At 39.9% G+C, this 19,587-nt stretch overlaps 1 protein-coding gene across 1 annotated transcript in view; it reads left to right on the top strand.

The window, feature by feature from the left end:
* LOC121318646 (transmembrane protein 164-like) overlaps positions 1-18,858 on the top strand; it is a 44,371-nt gene extending 25,513 nt beyond the window's left edge. Inside the window, exons 4-6 of the mRNA XM_041255544.1 lie at positions 8,062-8,140; positions 14,679-14,779; positions 16,531-18,858. Coding sequence (XP_041111478.1) covers positions 8,062-8,140; positions 14,679-14,779; positions 16,531-16,737 — 387 coding nt within the window. The 3' untranslated portion in view covers positions 16,738-18,858. The remainder of the gene's footprint in view (positions 1-8,061; positions 8,141-14,678; positions 14,780-16,530) is intronic.
* Positions 18,859-19,587: the final 729 nt, after the last annotated feature.

The following is a 19,587-nucleotide window of genomic DNA, read 5'->3' on the forward strand; positions in this document are numbered from 1 at the left end:
ATCACGCAATGGCTGTGTAAGAGATCAACCACTGCGATGATATCACAGTTATGAGTTGGCAATGTCAGAACACTGATTTCTAACCTTGAGTATAATGTGTCTAATGTAATGAAGTCTGGAGCGCCCCTTCAGGCCTGTGTTTCAGTAAAGCTCCTGAGTGTTTGATCTGTTTCGCTGGTGTGGGTGGGCATTCCATCAAGGCCAGCAGTCCTGCATCAACAGGATTCAGAACAATGAGGAAAGGAAGAGTCTCAACAGATTTCCGCTGAATCATTTCCTCAGAGTCTGAAAGTGGGATTTTTGAGGTCTATAAAACCTGAAGAGGATTTGAAAGCACAGAAGTTACGACAAGCAAATAACATCTGTTCTTCTGCTTAGACGAGAGCAGGTCCAGGCAGCCTTGTGACTTCAACCATCTGGGAGTGTCATTTAGAAACTGGCTTATTGAATGCTGCCACTTAATATAATTTACATTTTCCTGTTTTTGTAAAGCTTTATAAACACAGTGTTCCTAAACAACAAAAACTGTTTATTGTAAACCGTTTGGTATGCCTACACCATATTTTTTATGGTATGAAAAGTCTTTGTTCAAAAGCTATATACTTAGACCTGACTTAAGAGCTGAAAGGTCTATCTTTGAGAAACTGGCATTATACTCGGGTACACTGGGTAATGGGTATTGTATCAGGATATTAACCATTTTGTGAAGAAAAAAAGAGACTGAACAAAAGCCTTCAACTACAACTGGAAACGTGCCTGTGCTCTAATATAATAGATAGGTGAGGCACCAAACAGCACCAGGACCATAAATGATGAGTGTTTAAATGAGGCTGGCAAAATAAAAGCCGTGACGATCAGTCATTGATAATTAATTAATGGTTACATCTCTAATGTGAATAGGGTTGCAAGATTATTGCTGCTCTAGAAAGAGTACAAAGAAGAGTGACCAGAATTATTCAGAGTTTAAAAGGCATGTCATGTGCAGACAGGCTTAAAGAATTGAATCTGTTCAGTCTTGAACAAAGAAGACTACGCAGTGATCTGATTCAAGCATTCATAATTCTAAAAGATCTTGACAATCTCAACCCAAGGGACTTTTTCGACCTGAAAAAGCAACAAGGAGCAGGGGTCACAAATGGAGATTAGAGAAAGGGGTATTCAGAACAGAAAATAGGAGGCACTTTTTACACACAGAATTGTGAGGGTCTGAAACCAACTCCCCTGTAATGTTGTTGAAGCTGACCCCCTGTGATCCTTCAAGAAGCTGCTTGATGAGATTCTTGGATCAATAAGCTACTAACAACCAAACGAGCAAGATGGGCCAAATGGCCTCCTCTCATTTGTAAACTCTCTTATGTTCTCTAATGTCCCTGTTTTCCTGTGAATAATGTTCTGCTTCCACATCCATGTAGATTATATGGCAATGCCAGTACTGTAAATTGAGCACAAGTTAAATATGTCAAGATAATATTACTGCAATACTAATGATTTCATCACTTCCTTAAAGAAGCACCCGGTAACCAAGGAGACTGGTGTCAGAGCTGTTGGTAAATTCAGCATCAGCAGCATTCAAAACAAATACTGGATTGGAAACGGAAGTAATGTGGCAGTGCAAAATATAACCTTATCTTTGTCTATTATTCAAAGTCTTTTCAATGTTGAGGAGATGACGTTGGTGTGGCCTTGTAGTAAATACTAAGCACTACTGCTGGTAAGTTAGTTAACATCCATAACTATTAAACATTCAATTGTCCTGAATTTCGAAATACTAAAAGTAACTTAATAAATTCAATGCCAAACGTTTCGACTAGATGTCTTTCTCAGTGTCTTCAGTTGCAGTTACAGTTACCTGAACCACCCATTGTGCAAGTCATACAGCCCTAGCCTGGTGCCAGTAACCTCTTACCAGTGTTGCCATAGTGACCTGTTGCAATCCAAGCACAATCAGCCTGCAAGTGTTCTCCTGCATTTCCAAAGCTTGGGAGAGATTGCTAGAGGTGTGCCTGTGCGTCCTCTCAACGCCATGCCCGGGAAGCAGTTTTCCAACAGCCTTTAATTCAACATATTTCAAATCAGGAATGGGCACACAAATATTTTACCATGCACAAAAGAACTATTTTAAAATAGAAATAGTATTTACTATTTCTATTTCAAATACTTTTTGAGAATGGAAAACTATTTTGCTAATATTTTTTTTTTTATTTTGAATTTTTTTTATACCCAGTGGACTTCATTATGTCTGAATAAAAATATAACACACATTTGCAAGTATGTTTACTGTCCTTTTGTCTTCAACGCAAAATTGTTCCAGTTCATTCAAATTTCGAGGACTTCTCTTGTGCACAGCCTTCTTCAACTCATCCCAAAGATTCTCAATCAGTTTTAGATCGGGACATTGACTAGCCCATTGTGGAACCTTGATTGTATTCTTCGTTTACCATTCTGAAGTAGATTTTGATGTGTGCTTTGGATCATTGTCATGTTGGAACATCCAGTTACGCTTTAAACCAAGTTTTATAGCGGAGGGTTTCAGATGATTAGCCAATGCTTTGGTATGCTATGGAATCCATATTTCTATGTATTGGAACTAAATTTCCTGAGCCTTTAGAGGAGAAACAGCCCCATAGAAGGGCGTTACCATCTCCATGCTTGATAGTAGGTATGGTGTTCATTTCTTTGTACGCCTCACCAGACTTTCTCCAAACGTAACTATCAGTATGACCAAGTAGCTTGATTTTTGTTTCATCACGCCACAAAACCTTTGACCAGAACTCATATCAATCATTCAAATGCCTTTTTGCAAACATTAAGTCATTGTCTTTGTGATGTTTTCCTAACAGTGTTTTTTTCCTTGGCCTGTGACAATTGAGACCTTCACCATGCAATGCTCAACCTATGGCTGAAATGAAAACCCCAGGCCCACCTGCAGCCAGTTCACTTTGAATATCTTTAGCAGTCAATCTTGGATTGTTATTAACTTTCCTTACAATTCTTTTACCTATTCTTGGTGAAAACCTTCTTTCTTCAAGACCGAGGGAGCATTGTGACAAGTGTGTGGCATGTTGCCTCGCCCCTGTGTATTTCTGTGTTGTGTGTTGCGTGTTGCGTGTTGATGTTGGTGTATAGTCATTGTATTTAGGCACAAGGATTGCACAGTAATCACATGTAATAATATGTGAGCACGGAGAATTGCACTTTATTAATTTATGTGCAGTTGTACCGAGACTCCAATTGAATGATTGATTAGCAATCGAGTCTCGGTACAGCTGCATAAAAGCAGCGTGTTTTCACTCACTCGGGGTTGTGTGTTCGGTGAGTGGAGAACGGGTGTGGAGAGGAGAAAGTAAAAAAAGTAACGTATATAATAATAGCAGCTCACCGTGTTTGCTTGTGTAGTTCGTTTTTGTTTGTCTCTTTGTTTTGGCTGCCAGTGCCTTGTCCTGTGTCTTGTTTATCTTTACAACCGTTTATTTTCTGTCTGTTTCATTATTAAATACTGAGCTCAAACAATCGCTCAGCTTCACCAAACTTCACCTCTCTGTTGTTTATTTGTTGGTTCCTGGTTATGATCTGACGTCACCCAGTACAGCCGTCTTGGTGACACAGTACCATGAGTCTTGTACTTCCTGATAATAGAAACAATAGTTGAAGTTGTGATACTCAAATGCTTGGAAATTTTCTTGTGTCCTTTTCTAGCTTTGACAATAAATAAGTTTCTGTCTAAGGTCTTCAGATAGCTCTTTACTTTTTTCCCATATTGACTTATTGGTAATGACAGCAATCATCCTATGCCTAACCCTTTTATACTCTCTAAGAATGTTCACCTACAATCTAGCATTTTCTAGACTTTTCTAGAGTTAGTGTCTGCATTATCATATTGAAATTGGAAGCTGAAAATGTCCCAGTTCTTCCATGGCCTGTGTACTCACCAGACATGTCACCCATTGAGCATGTTTGGGATGCTCTGGATCGACGTGTACGACAGGGTGTTCCAGTTCCCGCCAATATCCAGCAACTTTGCACAGCCATTGAAGAGGAGTGGGACAGCATTCCACAGGCCACAATCAACAGCCTGATCAAATGCAAAGGAGATGTGTCGCGCTGCATGAGGCAAATGGTGGTCACACCAGATACTGAGTGGTTTTTTGAACCACGCCTCTACCTTTTTTTTTTTTTTTTTTTTTTTTTTAAGGTATCTGTGACCAGCAGATGCATATCTGTATTCCCAGTCATGTGAAATCCATAGATTAGGTCCTAATGAATTTATTTCAATTGACTCAGTAAAATCTTTGAAATTGTTGCATGTTGTGTTTATATTTTTGTTCAGTGTATATATATACACACACACACACACACACAGTGCTTTGCAGAAGTATTCACCCCCTACCAATAATGTCACATTTTGTTGAATTACAAATAATTTATGCAGTTTTTCAAACAAACTTTCTTTTTTTTTCAAAGCTGTAGTGGTTAAACTGAACACTTATTTGAGGAGGAGGTTAAATGTCAGCAAAACTTACAAAGAAAATGTACTAAATAAATTTACTAGTTGCATAAGTATTCAGTCTCTTAAGCACCTTTTGCAGCAATTAATGCTACGAGTCTTTGGATAGGTCTCTACTAGCTTTGCACAGTAGGATGGTGACATTTTTGCCCGTTCTTCATGTGGAAAATTGCTCCCGTTCTGATAAGCTTGTTGTGGATCATCGATTGACTGCAATCTTCAAGTCTCGCCATAAATTTTTGATTAGATTCAAGTCAGGACTTTGACTGGGCCGCTCCAAAACATTAATTCTCTTCTTGTTCAACCACTCCCGTGTGGCTTTGGCTTTGTGCTTCGTGTCATTGTCAATGCTGAGATGTGAATATACTCCCGAGTTTCAGAGTCTTAGCTGACTCAAACAGGTTTTCCTCAAGGATTTGCCTGAATTTTGCACCTTCCATTCTCCCCTCTATCCTGATAGCTTCTCATCCCCTGCTGAAGAGACACACCCTCATAACATGATGCTGCCACCACCGTGCTTGACAAAGTTGGGATGGCGTTGACTGGTTGATGTGCAGTGTTGGGCTTGCACCAGATGAAACGCTTGGAATCTAGACCGAAAAGTTAAATTTTTGTCTTGTCTGACCACAAAACCTTTTTCCACATGTCTGCAGTATCATCTGCGTGCTTTTTCGCAAACTTCATACATGCTTTAAGATGAGGCTTTTTGAGTAATGGCTTCTTTTTTGCCACGTGTCGATAGAGACCAGCTTTGTTTAGGGACGGGCTTATTGTTGATGTGTGAACACTGACTCGGAACTTCAGACAAGAACTTTGCAGATCTCTCAAGGTCATTGTTGGCTCCCAAACCAGTTTCCTGCTTGCCCGGTTGCTCAGTTTGATCTGGGTAGTGTCTGGGTGGTGTGATGCATCTTCCACTTAACTAACTTTGTGACCTTTCAACCAAATCATTTGCCCCTGAGCTGATTTAGGGCTGCAGTAGCAAAGGGGTTGAATACTTATGCAACTGAGATTAATTTGTTTTTCTCTGTAAATCTTACTTGTTTATATTCTATATGCATTTTTTAACCATCAACTTGGAGTAGTTTTCTACATGTAAAGTCTAATTTGAAAGCGTTATGGAGTACGCTCAGGTGCCAAAAAAATGTGAAAACTTTGCAGGGGGTGTGAATACTATCTGCAAACCACTGTATAATATATATATATATATAGATATATATATATATATATATATAGATATATATATATATATATAGATATATATAGATATATTATATACATACACACAGTGTCTGTAGAAAGTCTACACCCCCTTGAACTTTTTTCACATTTTATTGTGTCAGTGCCTCAGAGTTTCATGCATTTAAATGAGGATTAAATAATTGGATAAGTCTCCACCCCCCTGGGGTTAATACTTGGTAGAACCACCTTTGGCAGCAATTACAGCTGTGAGTCTGTTGGGATAGGTCTCTACCAACTTTGCACACCTAGGTTTGGCAATATTTGACCATTCTTCTTTACAAAACTATTCAAGCTCTGTCACGTTCCTTCTGGAGCATTGATGGACAGCAATCTTCCAGTCATGCCACAAATTTTCAATTGGATTTAGGTCCGGTCTGTGACTGGACCACTCAAGGACATTTACCTTTTTGTTCCTTAGCCACTCCAGTGTAGCTTTGGCTGTGTGCTTTGGGTCGTTGTCATGCTGAAAGGTGAACTTCCGTCCCAGTTTCAGCTTTCCTCAACGACTTCTCTGTACTTTGCTCCATTCATTTTCCCTTCTATCCTGACAAGTGCCCCAGTCCCTGCCGATGAGAAACATCCCCACAACATGATGCTGCCACCACCTTGCTTCACAGTAGGGACAGTGTTCTTTGGGTGATGTGCTGTGTTGGGTTTGCGCCAAACATAACGTTTTGCATTTAGGCCAAAATGTTCAGTTTTAGTTTCGTCAGACCACAAAACTTTTTGCTTTCTTGAGTAATGGCTTCCTTCTTGCTACACTACCATACAGGTCAGATTTGTGGAGTAATTGGGATATTGTTGTCACATGCACGCTTTGACCATTCTTGGTTGTAAAAACCTGTAGCTCTTGCAAAGTTGCCATTGGCCTCTTGGTAACCTCTCCTGATCAGTCTCCTCCTTGCTCAGTCATCCAGTTAGGAGGGATGGCCTGATCTAGGCAAGGTCTTGGTGGTGCCATACACCTTCCACTTCTTAATACTTGTCTTGACCGTGCTCCAAGGGATATTCAAGGCCTTTGACATTTTTTTATACCCATCCCCTGATCTGAGCCTTTCAACAACTTTGTCCCGGAGTTCTTTTGAAAGCGCCTTGGTGCTCACAGTTGAGTCTTTGCTTTGAAATGCACTACCCAGCAGAGGGAACGTACAGGAACTGCTGAATTTATCCTGAAACCATGTGAATCACTACAGTTTAACACAGATGGGGGCCACTTAATTGGTGTGTGATTTTGAAGGCGATTAGTTACACCTGAGCTAATTTAAGATTGCTATTACAAGGGGGGTGGACACTCATCCAACCAAGCTATTTCAGTTTTTATTTTTAATACATTTTCTACAGATTTCTAGAATATTTTTTTCACTTGGAAGTTGTGGGGTAGGATGTGTAGATAAATGAAAAAAAAACAAAAAAAACTATTTTAATGCATTTTAATTCCAGACTAAAAGTAAATGAAATAAAAGTAGTGGTAACTTTTCCATTTTTATAGTAATTCTTCTATATTATTCTGTTTCTATATCTCCCGGTCATCAGTTTTTTCTTCATACTGAGAGCTCGGATTTTGAATGTGCAATCGTGCTTTGGGGTCTTGTTACTGACAGGCTTGTTGATTGAGGCAGCAGTGACATTTCCACTTTATTGTTATGGGAAAAAAAAAAAAAAAAGGTTATACCACAATCACAACATGGTGTCCACTATTTAAAAAACAAACCCTATTTGCACAGTAGTATTTTCTGTTTAAAAAACATTATTGATAACCTGCTTTCTGTAGACTGTTTTGCCCATCACTATTTCAAATAAAACTCTATGAGCTGTTGTAGCCTCTTGCTGGTACGTAAGCACTTTGCTGCGGGTCAGTTTAACTTGTATAGTTATGAAGTAATCTAACTATGTGACCTGCTGCACTCAAAGTGACTGAGTACCAGGAAGCGTTGGTTCTGATGCAGTGTGTGTCGCAGCATGCTGACTCTGTCTGTGCCCCTCTTCCCTGTATAGTTTGGCCATGACACACACACACACACACACACACATAGTGCCTAAGAGATTGCTTTGATGTGTCTCTCACCCCCTGTATAGTTTGGTCATGTCTCTTTCTCACACACACACACACACAGTGCCTAAGAGATTGCTTTGATGTCTTTCTCTCTCTCTCTCTCACACACACACACACACACACACACACACACACACACACACACACACACACACACACTGTGCCTAAGAGATTGCTTTGATGTATCTCTCTCCCCCTGTATAGTTTGGTCATCTCACACACACGCAGTGCCTAAGAGATTGCATTACTTGTCTCCCTACAGCTTCCCTTTGAGATGGAGGTCTACTATATCCAGCACATCATGCTGTATGTTGTGACAGTCTACCTGCTCAGGAAAGGAGGTCAGTTGATGGCTTTTGAGGGACCAGTCACTTCTTCTATTTTAAGCAATTTTACTTTTACATTTATTTTGTTTTTTATTAAAGTAGCAGTAATTTAGCATTAGAGTAAATGCTGCACTTAACTGAGATTTAATTCAGTATATTTCGAGAACACAGTACTCAGAATGACATGTAAAAGTGTATTAAGATACAGTTTAAAGAATGAAACAGCTTTCTGGAAGTGGGTGGCATTTTGAAGATGAAATATCTTTTACATGTCAAATATTATTTGCATTTCTATTCTTTGGAAATGTATTAATTTCAGAAAGAGTTTGGTGTCTGTCAGGGATTACGGCCATGGTTTAGAGTGCAATATTGGTGGTGAGGTGCTGCCATCTTGTGGTAAAATGAACTTGTTGATGACTGTGGAAACTAACCCTAATGTAAGTGTGACATACAGACAGCCGGCTGAACGGACTGACAGACACCCTCCATATATTCCCAGAGTCTGGTATTCTCAGAAATTTGAGATAAATAATAAAATGACAATTAGGTCAGCAGTTTTCCAGATACATGGAAAAATGGGAAGTGTAACATACATGACTTGCTCCACTTCATTCCCAGCGGGGAAACTAAGGAAGGCACTAGCTGGAAAGGGGCACTTCAGGCTGCAGTGCCCCAGTCAGGTTGGGAATGTGTACTGCATCTTTCCATGCAAGGATACCAGATAATTAAGGACGAGGGATAGCATTTTTGGCTTTTGTACTGACCTTGATGTACAGCAGCTCCCATGTATGCCTCCAGTTCTGCTTGTGGGTCAGGGTTTTGTGCCTTGTTGTTTGTGTCGGTAGCTGCATGCCAACCTTTAATATCCATTTTTTAGCCTAATCTTCAGGTTTGAACAATACCAGAGACGGTCCGACTAATCTGATGAACAGGAACAATGACAAAAGCTTCACCTGAAGTGTCAGATCACTAGATGGCACTGGATCTTGCTTCTGTAAAGCCATTAGGCTTGTCACACCCGCATTATATGTATCTGAGTATAGGGTGCTGTGTAGTTAAGTGCACGGAGCAAGTTATAAAATCATTAGCATATCTGTATAAAATGATAAAATACATTATTTCTCCAATGTAGTGATTAGCTATCAATCATAACAGCATTAAATATAATTTAGAAACATAAACTGTCAGTGGATGTCATTGGACGACTTCTTGTACATATTTCTTAGAAATGAATGGTCTATGAAGTAGACATTATAATTGAATTGGATGTTTGCCACTGTTGCACCATAAATAACTTTACATTTATGAAAATGCATTAACATTTGCTGGGCCCATTTATTAAACAAGATACATCAGTCTTTGTCATGTTCATGCCAGCCTGTCTCGACCAGTCCAGGGAAGGAAGCAGCCATGCAGAGCTGGTACAGTTAGTTTGGGGAGAGTTAGTGCAAGAATCTTGAAAAACAGAACATTAAAGGGCACATAGTAGGGTTCCGAAATATGTAGCGTTCTACATCCCCACGTGTTTCTACAACTGTTTAAATAACGTACCTGGCATTTTTATTTTCATTGTTAACATCCTGACAACTTTTTACACATATAACTTTAAAGTCTGTTTCAAAGCCCTTTTCAAAATGGGCGCAGTAGTGCACTAATAGTGTAAAGATTATTGCCCACATTGTCATTCAGGTAACACAGCAATAAAGACAGAGCACTTGCTATGTTTTGTTTTGTTTTGTTTTTTTTGTAATGAATCGCTTTTCCTGCAGTGATGCAGAGTTTCCCAATCCTGAAATCCTGGTCCGGAGGGACCCCTGTCTCTCCTGGTTTTCATTCCAGCAGAGATCTCAATTACTTACTTGAACCCTTAACCTAACTAATAATCTGCTTAATTAGACCTTTTTAATTGTTCTCGGCTCCTAAAAAGTTGCCGATTTCAAGTTACATATAAAACTGCATAGTTAACTTGAAATCTCCAGCTGTTTAAAAGTTGAAAACAATTAAAAAGGTCAAGTTAAGCTAATGAATAGTTCAATTAAGGGTTCAATTAAGTAATTGGGAACTCATTTGGATTGAAAACCAGTAGACACAGGAGTCCCCCTGGACCAGGACTGGTAAACCCTAGACTAGAGGGCCAATCTCAAACCCCTAGTGCATTAGAGCGGCCATTTTGAAAAGACCTTTGAAACAGACTTTAAAGTTGCAAGTTTAAACATTGTCAGGAGGTGGATTCAGAGTGGGTCATTAAGTGGCTTGGGTTGTTTAATTGAATATGTACATTTAGCTATTCTTTTTCATTATGTAATGCGGTCCTGTTTAAGACTGTCAATCTGTGTTTAAAAGAAGTTTAAACCTCATGTGTAAATGGCTGTGTACTTTTTTAAAACTATAGTTAAGGCTGTGTTTTTTTTCACGATTTCTGTGAAATGTACTCGTTGCTGTTAATACATATTTCCCCATGAAAATTCCTATTTCTGAAAGAATAGTGTAAGTAAACATATTTCTTGTCAAACGTTTGCCTTATTGACACACTACCTGTTACACTGCATCTAGGAACCTGGCAGCCGGTTTCCTTCCGGTAAATGATTGGACACACACTGCATACGGTTGCACAATTCCTTTTAAAATGTCTTCAACAAAAAGACACCAGCCGCATCAAAGGTCGGAAATATTTCTGATAAAGATCGATCTGTCCAGTACAAGAAGACATTTCACATGTGTGTTGTTGTTTTTACATTTATTTATGTTTTTATTTTGTTTGATAATTCACTGTAGATAAACATTTAAAAGGTGGATATAAAAAAGGAAATATTCTACAATTTAGCATTTACTGTTTTTCAGGCAAGTAGAAATATTTAGGAACACTTTTTGTATAATAATACTGTGAAAAAAAATCCAGCCCTAACTAGTGATTCCCTGCAGCAGGGCGACAGTAATGCAGCATGCACACACACTTCACATGCACACAGTGGTGCAGCATGCACACACACTTCACATGCACACAGTGGTGCAGCACGCACACACACTTTACATGCACAGTGGTGCAGCACGCACACACACTTCACATGCACAGTGGTGCAGCACGCACACACACACTTCACAAGCACACAGTGGTGTAGCACATACGCACACCACATGTCCACAGTGGTGCAGAAGGTACGCACACTTCACATGCACAGTGGTGCAGCACGTATGCACACTTCACATGCACACAGTGGAGCAGCACACACGCACACTTCAAATGCTTCCATACATCTGGAAAACCTCTTTTCCGTTTGGGATGAAACTTGGTGTTAACATTGTTTAGCATCAAGTTATTGGGAGTATTAGAGTCTGGGGTATATGGGGGTGCCTGTCTGTTTTTATATTTGTCCATCTGTATGGACACACATCTGAAAACCCCACATATTAAATTGCTTTAATACAGACAGTACTCATGCAGTGAAAAGGCCTACTTGATTTTCATCTTTGAATTTTACTTTTGTATTCTACTTCTATTCCCACTCACAGTATTCAATTACAGGGGTTTACGGTACATAAAATAATTGGAAGATCCTCATAAGACGTTTCTGTAAACCTTTAGAAAAATACTGTGTGGGTTTTCAGAGTTTGCTGTTTAAATATGTAACCCTTCCCAGGCTTCGTGCAGGTTCAGTTGTGTTCTTTACATACAACCCATGCTTTGACCTGAGGGTATGAGATCACCCGCCCTCTGCTTAACAACAAAGCCGTCGCTATAAAGAGACAGCGGGAGCCGGGGAGGCTTCAGCTATTTGCATTTTATTTTACCCCACAGCAGTGTTTGAAACCGATATTTAAATGAAAGGAGACAATGCAGTTCATGACACATTTTATTATTGGCCTTTCTGTGGCTCAGTAACTGTGGGAGATAGTAATTACTGAACGTTTTGGAAGCAGTGCTGGAATGGGGCTCGGCGGCGCAGCGGGCCGATTCATACAGGTTGAATGCCTTTCCTCTCCTGGAGGCTTCATACTTCCACAAGCAGTCATGGACACGGTTGTGTTTGTTTCTCTACCTTGTCCCATAACTACGCTAGCCAGTAACAGGGTGAGCCAACTGCATTTGGAAGTGGAGGGTACTGGGTGAAAGCCCCTGTGCATTCCTCCCAGCCTGCTCACTGCTCTCCCTGCGGTGGGCATGAACTCGCTCACCACATGCCACGCTTTCTGGGAGGGACGCCTGGCCCCTTCGGACAGCTTTGGACTGTACTGGGGAAGCTTAATTTTAAAAAAGGAAAGCATGCCCACTATATTTACTTCCCATTCCAATTGAAATCCGTAAAGCTGACTCAATAAATGCATTTAAACCAAAGCTTAAAACACATATTTATTTTGTCATATTATATTATTGTATAGTATATTTACAGTGGCTCTCAAAAGTAGATGATTTTGCCAAGTTTCTCAACCCTATGTTTCTGTACCTGTCACATAAGCTAACTATTATTTTTAGCATTTTAAAAAGCCTAAGCATTTCTAAATACATTCAATAAAGTATATATCAATCAAATTTATTTTGTATAGCCTTTCATGCCAAGGCATCCCAAAGCACTTCACATTACAAATACAGTGGCTCTCAAAAGTATTCAGTCCCCTTGGACTTTTCCACATTATATTGTGTTACAACATGGAATCAGAATGGATTTAATTAGGAGTTTTTGCCATTGATCAACACAAAAAAGTCCATAATGTCAAAGTGAAAAATAAAATCTACAAATTGTTCTAAATTAATTACAAATACAAAACAGAAAATAATTGATTGCTCACCCCCTTGAGTCAATATTTGGTAGAGGCACCTTTGGTGGAAATTACAGCCATGAGTCTATTTGGATAAGTCTCTACCAGCTTTGCACATCTGGACGCTGCAATTTTTACGCATTCTTTGAAAAATTGTTCAAGCTCCATCAAGTTGGATGGGGACCTTTGGTGAACAGCAATTTTCAACTCTTTCCACATATTCTCAATTGGATTGAGGTCCGGGCTTTGACTGGGCCACTCCAGGACATTGACCTTCTTGTTTTATAAGCCACTCCAGTGTGGCTTTGGCTTTATGTTTGTGGTCATTGTCCTGCTGGAAGGTGAACCTTCTTCCAAGTCCCAGGTCTCTTGCAGGCTTCAGCAGGATTTCTCTGTACTTGGCTGCATCAATTTTGCCCTCTTATCTTCACAAGCTTTCCAGGCCCTGACGCAGAGAAGCATCCCCATAGCATGGTGCTGCCACCACCATGCTTCATGGTAGGGATGGTGTTCTCAGGATGATGTGCGGTGTTAGGCTTGCGCCAAACATAGCGCTTAGCGTTGAGGCCAAAAAGCTCTATTTTGGTCTCATCAGACCATAGAATCTTCTTCCACTTGGTCTCAGAGTCTCCCACATGCCTTCTGGCAAACTCTAGCCGAGATTTGATGTGAGTTTTTTTCAACAATGGCTTTCTTTTTGCCACTCTCCCATAAAGGCCAGTTTTGTGAAGCACCTGTGCTATTGTTGCCGTATGCACAGTGTCTCCCAGCTCAGCCGTGGAAGACTGCAACTCCATTAGAGTTGCCATAGGTCTATTGATGGTCTCCCTGACTAGTGCTGTTCTCGCCCGGATACTCAGTTTTTGAGGACGGCCTGTTCTAGACAGATTCATAATTGTGCCATGTTCTCTCCATTTCTTAATAATGGACTTTACTGTGCTCCGGGGGATATTTAGTGCCTTGGAAATGTTCTTATATCCTACCCCTGATTCGTGTTTTTGAAGAACCTTATTCCGGATTTGCTTTGAATGTACCTTCGTCTTCATGATGTAGTTTTTGTTAGGAAATGTACTAACCAATTGTGGGACCTCCCAGAGACAGGTGTATTTAACCTGAAATCATGTGAAACACCTGAATTGCATAAAAGTGGACTCCATTCAACTAATTATGTGACTTCTAAAGACAATTGGTTGCACCAGAGCTTATCTAGGTGTGTCATAGCAAATGGGGTGAATACTTATGCAATCAGTTATTTTCTGTTTTGTATTTGTAATTAATTTAGAACAATTTGTAGATTTTGTTATTCACTTTGACATTATGGACTTTTTTGTGCTGATCAGTGGCAAAAACTCTAATTAAATCCATTTTGATTCCATGTTGTAACACAGTAAAATGTGGAAAAGTCCAAGGGGGGGGGGGGTGAATACTTTTGAGAGCCACTGTATTTGTAATGTGAATTGCTTTGGGATGCCTTGGCATGAAAGGCTATATAAAATAAATTTGATTGATTGATACTTTAATTATTGAATGTATTTAGCAATTTTTTAAATGCTAAAAACAAGTTAGCTTATGTGACAGTTACAGAAATGTAGGGTTGAGAAACTTGGCAAAATCATCTACGTCTGGGTCTAAACTAGCCATAATGTTTGGTACTGCCATCTAGTGTGAGTCGAGGGAAGTGTATCAAATGCAGTTGGGATTATTTCAGTTCAAATCACTGGGGCAAGATGTATTGTTGAGGTTGTTTTTCGAAAGCGTTTGGTGTGAGCAGTGGTATTGAAGTCTGTTTCCTCTGCAGGTGTGTACATGGCAGAGCCTCTAGGGGATTTCTCGTGGGCTCTGCTTTCCTCTGGACTCCTGTTCTTCTATCACTTCACCTTCCTGCAGACCCTGGGACTGGTAAGAGGAACAGAAGGACTCCACTGTCCACCCCAGGACAAGATACATGCATACATGTTTTTGATTGATGTGTTTTAGCAGCTGTTCTATTCATTATTAGCTCTCTGTTTCCGTAGTATTGCAATTGGGGTAAAACTTTATATAATATAATGGTTTCATAGATTCCCTTGAATTACAGTTTCATTGGTTACAGTAAGGATGTCCAGTTTAAACACTTGGAGATATCATCTTGTAAATTCAATTAGTACAATATTCATACAGTTTATTTAAGGAATATTTTTAGTATTCAATATTTTTGGGGCATTGCTAACTAAGTGGGGAGCACTTCCATACAGAAGAAATATACACTTTGAACAAAAAAATAAACTCCACATACAACAATTTCAAAGATTTACAGTTACAGTTCATATAAGGAAATCAGTCAGTTGAAATAAATTCATTAGGTCCTAATCTATGGATTTTGCATGACTGGGAATACAGCTATGCATCTGTTGGTCACAGATACCTTAAAAAAAAAAAACAAAAAAAAAGGTAGGGACAAGGATCAGTGGTCAGTATTTGGTGTGACCACCATTTGCCTCATACAGCATGACACATCTCCTTCGGATAGAGTTGATCAGGCTGTTGATTGTGGCCTGTGGAATGTTCTCCCACTCCTCTTCAGTGGCTGTGCGAAGTTGCTGGATATTGGCGGGAACTGGAACATGCTGTCGTACACGTCGATCCAGAGCATCCCAAACATGCTCAATGGGTGACATGTCTGGTGAGTATGCAGGCCATGGAAGAACTGGGACATTTTCAGCTTCCAGGAATTGTGTACAGATCCTTGCAACATGGGGCCGTGCATTATCATGCTGAAACATGAGGTGACGGCGGCGGATGAATGGCACAACAATGAGCCTCAGGATCTCGTCATGGTATCTCTGTGCATTGAAATTGCCATCGATAAAATGCAATTGTGTTCATTGTCCGTAGCTTATGCCTGCCCATACCATAACCCCACCGCCACCATGGGGCACTCTATTCACAATGTTGACATCAGCAAACCGCTCGCCCACATGACGCCATACACGCTGTCTGCCATCTGCCCGGGACAGTTGAAACCAGGATTCATCCGTGAAGAGCACACTTCTCCAGCGTGCCAGTGGCCATCGAAGGTGAGCATTTGCCCACTGAAGTTGGTTACAACGCCAAACTGCAGTCAGGTCAAGACCCTGGTGATGATGAGAAGTACGCAGATGAGCTTCCCTGAGATGGTTTCTGACAGTTTGTGCAGAAATTCTTCGGTTTTGCAGACCCACAGTTTCATCAGCTGTCCGGGTGGCTGGTCTCAGATGATCCCGCAGGTTTGCGGTTGTAAGGCTGGTTGGACGTACTGCCAAATTCTCTAAAATGACGTTGGAGGCGGCTTATGGTAGAGAAATGAACATTCAATTCTCTGGCAACAGCTCTGGTGGACATTCCTGCAGTCAGCATGCCAATTGCACGCTCCCTCAGAACTTGAGACATCTGTGGCATTGTGTTGTGTGACAAAACTGCACATTTTATAGTGGCCTTTTATTGTCCCCAGCACAAGGTGCACCTGTGTAATATAGACAGAAATGCATTTTCTCGATTTTAAAATGTATAGATGACTGCGACATGGTTAGAGACACTTGGTTAGCGTTTTAAAATAAACGATTAAACAGACCTAGTGGGATGACTCTTGTCCAGTTCTGTTGGTAATCCCTATTCCTCCTCTTTCTTTTGAGGTGACCCAAGTGAATCTGAACAACATGCTGTGCCCGGCCGTGTCGGACCCCTTCTACGGGCCCTGGTACCGAGTGTGGGCGACGGGACACCAGACCACCCTGACGCTGCTCCACGGGAAGATCCTGACAGGGCTGTTCTATTGCGCTGTGCACTCCTACCAGTACCTTCTGGACTCTGTCAGACTGAGAACTAAAAAAATCCACTGAGCCTTGGCTGGCTTCCACACTTTCATTTAGAAAAGAAAAAACAAACCATTTCACTACCGAGTATTGCTTTACAGATTTAGGGTGTTTTTATTTAAACTCATTTATTTCAGGGCCAGGAAACTCAATGCATCACTGCCTGTGCTAGAACACAGGCACTGGGATGATTATTTTTTGAGGGAGGGGGAGGGGAGGGATGCATGCATTTGTTAGCAGGTGTTTGTTCTTGGTAGTGAAAGGTGTATTGTTTTTTTTTTTTAATGTGCCTTGGAATGACTTGCTGCTGTTTGCTTTTTTAAGGGAAATCATTGTTGCTGTTCAGAATGGTCTCTGCAGTTTTTAGTTTTTGTTAAACTGTGAAATGGGCCAACACTCCATCGAGGGGTGCAGTAGCCCCAGTTATTTTAAACGTTTTTTTTTGTCTGCTACTTAGTTTTTGTGCAAAAAGAAAAAAGTTATTTTCCAGCTCTGTAGAGACAATGCATTAAATATGATGTGGATGACAATCCTTTGCCAGTTTGAGCAGATGTGCGCCAGATTTTGATGGGTCCTGCATCAGGTATTTGCAATCTGATCTAAAGCCAGGACTTTGAGCACCAACCTGTATCTACTGTAGTTATGTTGGGAAGTGGTAATGTCAGATTTGAGTGAGCAAGGTACAGTACAGTATGCAGAAGGCGGTTGATAAACTGGGGTGCCTTTCTTCTGAAGAAAAATAAATATTAAAAAAAATGTGAATTCATCAAGAACCCGAGACTTACTTGGCACTGCAACGGAATTAGTTCACTTGTAGGTCTATTCAATCAGTGCTTTTCAACCCTGGTCCTTGAGCACCCGTAACTGTACAGCTTTTTGTAACATATTTATTTTAAACATGCATTGCTTTCCAGTGCCCAGAAAACAGCACCGACAGCCAGCCTCTGGCTTTAAACGGTGTGTAGCTGCAGGGATTTCTCTACAGCCTCTAAATGTGTAATAATCAAACAGAACCAGAAAGGTTAGTATTTGTATAAAACTGAGACTGTAGCAAAACACAGTTCAAACCTCAACAGCGGGGGTAGGAGTGTATGGTAAACATTTGGTGAAGATTGGTGTAAAATGTAGTGCGACAAAAGGATGAAACACAAACCTGGAGCGTGGAGTGTACTTGAAGACCAGTTTAATCTATATCTCCCCTCTGACAGAGGTCCTGTGAGATCTCTCAATCAAAGGGAACCCTTAGCAGGGGCTGGAAGCGTTCAAGCTTTTTTTTTTTTTTTCTTGTATTTAGGAAGCCAATTACCTCAAAGTGAATCTCTGTACAGTACTGTATGCCTTAATTCACATTACAAAAAACATTTTGTAGTAACAAGATCTATTTTAATTCCCAATTAACTAATTCATTGAGTTTTTATGGTTAATATTTCAGTTAAACCTGTCGATGGCATCTTGTAATGCTTCAGTCCACCTCAACACAGGTGCATGCTTTTGTTCACAAACAGATCGAGCCATTGTAGAATTGAAAAATCTGCAGTTTTACACAACGAATTAGGTGATTGCAGAAAGCAGATATCCTTCTCAAGGTATTAAGGAAACCTTGTGTCAACTGGAAGCATCTTATACATACAAATATTTAGAAGATATTTCAGTGTAGGTCCTCACGTCATTCAGCTGCACCGTATGCTGTGCGTGTAGAAAACATGCCATATGTAGTACACCTTTGTGTGCCTAATTCCTCATGAATTGCCCTCTGTTCTGTAATACATCAATTCTGATCAGTAATGTTTCAGGTCAGTATCAGTCTTAACAGGACAGTACAAGCTACAGGCTTGACTGGTAGGTGCTACTGAGGCTGCAGGAAAACACATAACTGTGGATTCCCATCTTTGCTGCAGGAATTAAGAGGCAGTAATTGAATAATCATCACAGGGAATCAGTACAGTCATGGTGTACCTGCACTTGACTGACAGCTTTTCTATTATTTGTAAAACCCATGTAAACAGAACTACAAGAGTCCCCAGGACCGAGTTCTGAGGGGTAAGGGATGATGTCATTTGTAATCTGGATGAGCTGATGTTTCCGTTGTGAGTGTTAGAATGTAAAGTAAGTAACATTTTAGTTATTTAAATGTGTTATATTGACCTAAGTCTTATTTTAAATAATATATAACATATATATATATATTATATAATATATATATATATATATATATATATATATATATAAATATTTAGAGGGCGTGCAGAAAATCTGTTGTTTTTGTTTTGGTTTTTTTGGTTTTTTGATCTTTATCATTATAGCGTTAGATGTTAACTTAATACATAAGTGTTGAGTTCCAGGCCAGCAATTTCTTCCTTGATCATCAAAACTGTTTAATCCAAAACTGATACTTTGCAAATTCTGTTTTCTATCTTTTGCCCATAACAAGAGAAATGTACATGAGGCACAATCAAACTGACTGCCACAGATCAGATTGCTCTACTTAATAATATTCCTTTAATACAAATGAATATCCAAGATAACTGTCCTTTACTGGTGGGAAAATATTTTCTATGGAAATTTCACCTGCAATGAAACCACCCTATTTTCAGAAGTGATGTAATCCTACGTAAGCCCTCTTAACAATTTTACTCATTAAGGTTTTTTATTTTACTTTGCACCATTTTCTTGGTGAGCATCATATTCAACCAACTTCAGTCTTAAATTAAAAGAAGATACAGTTCAATCTAAGAAATAAGGCAGCACCCACATTAAAAAAAGATGGATGAAAAATAGGAAAAATGACCTTAAAATTAGCAGAACTGCAAGAATGGGTAGACATAGGCTTCTATACTATAAAAGTGTGGCAATAAAGAAATTAATTTCACCAACTAC

The sequence above is a fragment of the Polyodon spathula genome, chromosome 7 (genome assembly GCF_017654505.1).
Source record: "Polyodon spathula isolate WHYD16114869_AA chromosome 7, ASM1765450v1, whole genome shotgun sequence".
NCBI lineage: Eukaryota > Metazoa > Chordata > Actinopteri > Acipenseriformes > Polyodontidae > Polyodon > Polyodon spathula.